This window comes from Cuculus canorus, chromosome 3, assembly GCF_017976375.1.
Source record: "Cuculus canorus isolate bCucCan1 chromosome 3, bCucCan1.pri, whole genome shotgun sequence".
Lineage (NCBI taxonomy): Eukaryota > Metazoa > Chordata > Aves > Cuculiformes > Cuculidae > Cuculus > Cuculus canorus.
This window is the reverse complement of record NC_071403.1, coordinates 95,042,144-95,049,852: the sequence shown is the minus strand read 5'-3', so window position 1 is coordinate 95,049,852 and position 7,709 is coordinate 95,042,144. Positions and strand designations below refer to the sequence as shown.

The 7,709-nt window shown below is 35.4% G+C and overlaps 1 protein-coding gene across 5 annotated transcripts in view; it reads left to right on the top strand.

The window, feature by feature from the left end:
- PROX1 (prospero homeobox 1) overlaps nt 1–7,204 on the top strand; it is a 49,633-nt gene extending 42,429 nt beyond the window's left edge. For 4 of the 5 annotated variants that reach the window (XM_054062875.1, XM_054062877.1, XM_054062876.1 and 1 more), the window contains one exon: nt 1,499–7,204. In XM_054062875.1, the coding sequence (XP_053918850.1) occupies nt 1,499–1,687 (189 nt within the window). In that variant the 3' untranslated portion in view covers nt 1,688–7,204. The remainder of the gene's footprint in view (nt 1–1,498) is intronic. The other variant, XM_054062879.1, reaches the window with a different exon arrangement.
- The last annotated feature ends 505 nt before the right edge of the window (nt 7,205–7,709 follow it).

Below are 7,709 nucleotides of genomic sequence, written 5' to 3'. Positions count from 1 at the left end.
GAAGGGAAAAGTGTTTAGGGGCTGGATTTCATTCTTGGAGGTAGACAGAGGATTTCTGCAGGCTGTGGGGCTTCTGGAAGCAGTTTGTCAGCTGGTGTCAGAGGGACCTGATCTCGTGCTTATCTGATGGCAAAACATGGCTAGCAAACTGCTAGTGTTTCCCCAATGATGATAGGTGAGGGAGGCTCCAGAGCTCTCTCTATCTTGTGTCAGATTAAACACGCACATTTTCAGACAAGTTTTCTGAAAGTGGTTTCTAAAGGGAGAAGAACAGAAGCCTGAAGGAGAGGGAGCTGGCCCCAATCTGGCAATGTGACATGCATTCAGTAAAGGAGCGAGATACACATGGGTGTCTGTTTGCCACAGGAATGATTGAAGTGGCCCCTACTGCAAGTCAGAGAACTCTTGCTGGAGTGGGCAAAGAATAGCAGTGAGGGAATACTTGCTATTATAAGCACAGTGGCTTTTGGCTGGCCATGTATTAGCAGTTCTAGAGCTGCAAAGCCATATTTCCGTAATAAAAATGGAAAATATTACCTTTATGGAGATGACCTCAACCTTGCAACAGACCCACGGTTCATCATAATGATTGGGTTTGAATCATGTAAAACAGAGGTTAAGAAGGTGGTGCTGGTGCTTGAGACAACTATTTAGGATGAATTACCGAAATTTGGAGGTAACTGTGTTTTTAACATTCACCTATTATTTGGGGGCTTCTGAGAGTGTCGTACTCCTGCTGTCTGGCCATTTGGCTCACTTGTGAAGCAACAGTGACATTTAGAAAACTCAAATGTATTTAACGTATCCCCACTCAGCTGCCACTTGGAGCACAACACATCCATGGAAGAGGCTGGGTTTTTATTTGTAAGCTTCTGAAAGAGAAGGAAAGACCATAATGTCTCTCGAGAAAGCCATCTTATGGGGGTCTTGTGCACCGCAGCCACAGAAGCAAGCCATTAGCTGAAGGCTTGCTTGCTTGCTTGCTTGTTTTGAAACTACAAACAACATTCAGAGAGATATGCTATTTCTTTGATAGCTTTCAGTTCTGTTTGTGACCCAAGTTAAGTGCAGAGGTACAGAGGGTTTCCTATGCATGCATAACTTTTGTACTAGTTCCCACATGAAGAGGAAAACATAGCCATAAATTCAGGGGTAAAATATCAAGCAGAGATTTCTTTCGTTAAAGACAATTGTGTTTGTTTCCCCTCCTGCTAATTATATCCTATAAATCCCTCACTCTCCAAACTCATACAGTAACATTTTGTTACCTACATTCTGTCAGCAGACTTTACAAAGATCTCTAACACATGTTATAAAAGTTATTGCTATAGTACTATATATAACAGCTTTGCATAAGAGAATAGAAGGCTGCCACATTTAGAAAATGCAGGTGCTATGTAAGCCCCTTTCTGAAAGAAAGAACTTAGCTCAGTTTCCTTTGAAGAACCAGAGACTTGAAATTGAAAACTGTATTAATGCCATTGTCTCCTTGTATCAGCAGGTTCCAGAGAGATTCCTGGAAGTGGCTCAGATCACGTTACGGGAGTTTTTCAATGCCATTATCGCAGGCAAAGATGTTGATCCTTCCTGGAAGAAGGCCATATACAAGGTCATCTGTAAACTGGACAGTGAGGTCCCCGAGATTTTCAAATCCCCGAACTGCCTACAAGAGCTTCTTCACGAGTAGAGAGTTCAGCAGCTATTTATGAATGTATGAAAGTAGCAGTCCCCTTCTGGTGCCCAAGTCATGTGTGTCTCTATTTTAATTTCATATATATGTGTATCACATACATATATATGTATATGAAATTAGACGGTGATCCCTCTTGGGTTTAAGTTTTCATTCAGTTCCAAGGGGATCGTTATTTTACTTCAGCCTTTGGTTTACTTTTGCCCGAGACCCTTAACATTTGGAGAATCAACGGGGTTAATTTTCAGGGAGAAGAGTTTGGAAGTGTGTAAAAGCCTGTCTTAGCAAGTTAGGGCATTATGTTTAAAAATGCTTTGTCAGATTTATTGCTTGCTGCAAAGTGGCATTTTGTCTTGGTGAGACTAATGTCATGGCACAATACTACAGACAATGAAGTTTATATTATGTTTATACTGCTAAAGGTCTGAACTCTGTGGAGTCACTTCATAGCTTCGAGCTTTTTTTTTTTAATTTTGTATACTTTTTCACCAATAACTAGATTTTATTTCATAGTTCAAAAAACTACAACATTGATTTTAGGTACTCACTCCAAGAAGTGATACCCAAAAAAAAAAGCAAATCCTACTTTTTATGCGTTCCTTACAGAAATGATAAATACCCTGCACCAGTAATCAATATGCCAGGTTGTTGTTTCTCTAAATTACAGCAAGGGATGTTTGCACAAATCAAATGCAGGGTGAGGCCAGTAATTCATGCACAATGTTGTATCAACCACACTAATTTTGGAATATGGTCAGCTTATTAGAGCGGAAGCATTTCACTCTCCATAGAGTAAAAATGAAACCTTCAGCATCCTACATTGCCATGTCTTGGTCTTACTTTCAGTGGCATTAGTCCTTAAATCTGTTCTTTTCTTAGTCCATTCTGTCCCCAAAAATTCTCTTTCCATTATACAAAGTTTTCTGTCTGTATTCAACATCTGTCCTGAAAAGCACTTTTTGAATGATCTTAGATATAGTAGAAGAAAGTGTCTTCACCATTCAGTGCTGAAGGGAAAAAAAAAAAAAAAAAAAAAAAAAGACTTTTTATAGCTGTAAAATAATCAATCTTTCTGTACTCTAAAAATTACTTTTTCATAAAAATCTAATCAAGCAGAAACAAAAATTGCAGTGTCCTCCTGGCTATGCAGGGTTCTGATAGCCAAATTGGATTCTTAAAATTACAGTAAGTGCAGCTTTAAAAAACAAAAATCTGTTTGAGCAGTGCACTGCACTTGTCTTCTGAAGCTGGAGCTAGTTTTGACCAAAATCTGAGCTACAGTGTGAAGTCCGTGATGGATCTGGGTTCGCCTGAATGCTATACCACAATATGTCAGCAGACGGAAAGCTGGCTGCTGGTTGTTGTGCTTTCTTCAATGGCTCTCCTTTTCACGTGTTTTCAGAAAGGTATCATCTCCAAAAGTTTGGGGGAAGGTTGAATATGCTACCGCACTCTATATTTGTCATTTTCTCTGTCGCCTTTTGTACGGATGCAGTAAGAATTTATTGTTATCGTCAATAGTGTTTTCCCCTACATAATTCAATCTGAATCTAGAGGAAGTTCCTAATTAGCTATGAATGATATTTAGACCGTAAAGGATATGGATATCTTATATCTTTATTTTAAAATTACATTTTGACTTTGGAGAGTGAAAGTTTACCCATGTGACTAAAGAGCTGACCTGATCATTGCAATTTCACTTCATTTACAAATACTGCTGATAGACAGAAATGTTTGAAAGCAATTATTGTTAGCAGAAAGCCTTAAAAACCTGCTGACTTCAAATTAAACAGCACAATCCTGTGATTCCCTGTCATTCTTTTCAAGCACTGGCAGTATCTGTGGAGTATAGGCAATGCAGACAATAGCATGGGATGAAGTGCCAACATTTTCACTATGCGTTAAAAGCAAAACAAATCTTCTTGATCTTAGACTCCCTGAGAGTACCGAATACTGTACATTTCCTTACAATAAACAGGATGTGTCTTTTTCTTTCTTTTCTTTTCTTTTCGTTTGGTTTTTTTGCTCCTTCCCTCCCCCCCCCCCTTTTCTTTGTGTGTGCATGCATGATTTGGTAAACATTACACTTCATAAAAATGTAACTCCAATGAATTCTGAGTAAGAAAGGATGAAAATTGTGTTCATGCACTTTTTTGATTTATGGGAAGAAGTGGCATAAAATGCTCAAGTTTTAATACAGTAAGCTCATCATTGGCATACCATCAAATACAAAATATAACATTGCATTGTCACCTTGGACATAAGAAAGCAAAGCCATACTTTAGTCATACTATGGGACATACTACTAGCTACCATCTCAATCTGTGATTTTACTGTTGCTTTTATTATGTTTATTATTATTATTATTATTACTACTATTCATATTATTATTATTATTATTATTTGGCTGCAATGTGATTCACATAATCTAAATAAGTGAAATTGTGTACTCAACACTTGATGTTGCATTTATTTATTTATTTATAAGTAGTATAATCTCAATAGTAAATGAGGCATAGGAATTAAGAGTAGAAATCTTAAAAGCTAAATAAAAAACTCCTTGGTGTGAAAAAGGAATAAATGATAATTTGATCATTTCAGTTATGTGATTTTTCTGCATTTTATAGCCATATTGCCTTTGTGCCTCCCAATACACCTAAAATTATAAATACATGGCATAGTTCCTACTAAATTGTAAGTAGAAAGCAGCTTCTTTCAAATGATCTCAATATTATTTCACTAAAAATGGCTAAAAGGCAGGAGGCTACTTTTATTGTAATGAAAAGTTTACATAGGGAAAGAATTTCAAAATCCATGTAGAAACCCCATGTTGCCATTCATTTACTGCTAATTCATATTTATTTCTGCATATAAACTTGAGGTTATAGTCTGTGCCTAGACCTTAAATGCACCAGCGGAAGGATTAAAAAAATCCTTCAAAATACCAGTTTTTCCCCCACAAGTACAATTGTTCTTGTGCCTTCTGTGGCTTACAATTTTCATCTTTTAAACTTTATTTTTCAATTACTACAGCTGCAATAAACACCGATTTTTTTTTCTTTTCCCGGCTGTTTGACATAATGTTGATAGCTATGCATATTTTGTGTCTTTTTAAAAATTAAAAAAAAAAAAAAACAAAGCAGGAGAATACGTTTTTGAAGCAGAGAATTTTTAGAACAGTTTGATAATGCAAATTATTTTTTCTCAATTGTTTGAGCAGCATTCAAGTTTTGAAAATTCTTGTAGAAGCCAATTTTTTGTAACCGTGGTGCAAATCTTGTGTTTTCTTAGCCTGATGAAAAGTAGTATAGAAGCAATATTTCATACGTGACGTATGTGCATATACATATACATATGTAGTCACACACAGACAAACAAAATGTGTGTGTGTATGTATGTATATATATACACAGAAACACACACACACAAAATAAGCGTATGAAGTGAAAAGCTTACCTTTTTCCTATCTAGATTAAGAACCTATTTTAGACATTTGTTATGTTTTGTGAAAAGAATGTTCTATTTGAAACTACAAAACATTTAATTCTTACTGTATCTCTGGTTGTTTAATGGGAACGTTTCACATTTAATGGTAAACATGTGGAAGATGTTAGAATGTAGTAATTATTTAAGAAAGTGTTCACCCATGTATTCCTGAGGTTTGCTTTGTGCCTCTGAGTATTATTTAATTAAAGTGTTTTAAGTTTGCAGAATCTTTGTTACTGTACCAGGTATGTGGGTGAACATTGAAAATCGAGGGGAACTTTTATAAAGCAATGTAAATATTCAACCTTATGGCTGTTCTTGCATAAAGACATAAGATTTTAATAACTACATTCTGAAAACATCTGTTGAATTTATAAGAAACACTACAGTAACTGTATAGATAGTTGAAAGCATTCTTGAAAATCCAGCTCTCTACTTTTAAAAATTAAGTCTCTTTCATCAGATGTCAAGGGAATGGGTAATACAATTTCTGTAAAATTGCAGATTTTTTTTCTATGTATATGAAGTCAGTTAATAGAAAACTGTTTTTTTCCACAGGTTAATATTAATTAAGAAATAAAGGTGAAGATTTTGTGGCTTTAAAGATAGGATTTTCACCAGCAGCATTGAAAGATTATACATATATATATATACAGAAAGATATATATATATATAAAATGGAAAGTGGTTTACAAAACCCCCAAAATGAGCACTGTACATGAGAAGTGAAAGCAAAAACTATATTTGCCATGTGTATTATATAGCAATCATTGGTGTTAATAGTGCAAATGTTTCCTTCTGGTACCAACTATGTGTTTGAAAATTCCGATACGCATTGTTTTCAAAAAGCTCCCCTTAAGGAATGTAACTGGTTTATATGAGTAAGCAGTTACTGTATTGCACTTAAATGTTCTGTTGAAGGAAATGCAATTTTGTTTTCTGTAGAACTGTTGGTTGTAAACCATCTATAAACTGAAGCTAAAAATGCTCACATTTAGAGCTGGGATGAAAACTGGTATTTAACCTTTGTATCTTCTTAGGAATATCCTTTTTAGTGTATGAAAGGCAGTGGCACTATGACTTTATTTAGTGTTTTCATCTGAGCCACTGTCACCTCTCTCCCGAAGCAGCCACCTTCTGAATGCACAAATATACTGGGATATGTAGAAACAAATCTAGAAGAAACAGCGGGCTTACATTTTTCTCTAAAATCCGTACTTTCTGCATTAATTGTACCACTCGAGTGAGATATTAGACAAACCCAATAACCATCTCATTACCATATAATGTATAAGAGTCAGAAACTTAAAAAGAAGGAAAAAAAAGCCTCTTTAGGTTGGTGTTAATGCTGCCCAGAAGAGTCAAAGGTTAAGGTTTAAACTGATATTGTCCCAGCCATTACTCATATGTATATAGTTACAAAAGTGACAAAACACTGCCTTTATATTATTTAGCAATATGTTGTAAATAGCATTATTAAGCTCTTTTTTTGTAATAAAGACCCTTTAATTTGAAGATAGTACAATAACTGAACTGATAAAGTCGATTTCTGATTTTTTTTTAAATTTTATTTTTTAGCTAGAGGCAATTTCAACTGTGGATTTTTTGTTGTTGTCTATTGTTCTGAAGACTTTGCATAATTTATTGGTTTAATTTATCCTAATTTATTTGATGAAGGTGTACAATTTTGTATTACCAAGGATGTACTGTAATATTAATTGATGACAAGATAAAACAATAAGACTCCCCTGTGCGTTTGGAAAAAAAGGTGCAGTAGACAATTGATTGGAAAAAAGTTACAATTCTAGCTTGGCAGCTACTAAATTTAAGATAAACACAGGAAAAATGTTGGGGGGGTGGATTTTATTTTGTGTGTTTAAAGCTTTTGTATACTCTCCAGACTTTTACCTTTTTGCTTTGTACCACTTAAAGGATACGGTAGTTCAATTGCCTTGTGTGCCTTCCATCTTCTCTAAACTGAATGTATGTGCAGTATATATGCAAGCTTGTGCAAAATAAAATATAAATTACAAGCTCATTGCCATTGTTTATATTTATTTCCAGAAGTTTGTTTTGCTCTATGTCAAGGGGGGCTTCTCTGCTGCAGCTAGGCTGTGCCTAACACTGTAGTCCGCTGAAGGTTTTCTTTGCCCCTTAGTTCGAATTATTTATTAATGAAACTTCCAGCCCTCTTGCAAAATGGATATAATGATTTATCTAATCCAGTGTCCTACCTCCAGTACCAGTTAAGATAATGAATGTTATTTTGCAATAGTCTGTCAGACAAGGAATAACACCCTGCAAGAGACATGTTAAGTCTGAGGCACAGAGAGCCCTTTAAATTATATGTAGCCAAAGTGAGCTAGAAAGAACTTTTATTATGTTTAATAATTTCCTGGATATACCTGCCATGCCTGTGTCCTGCAACAGGGAGTTCCACAAGTCAGGTGAATGTAGAATAATGCTTGTTTTGATGTGGTTCACATTTGTTTCTGTTATCAATTTACCCCTGTTAATGGTAGTGTCCAGATAC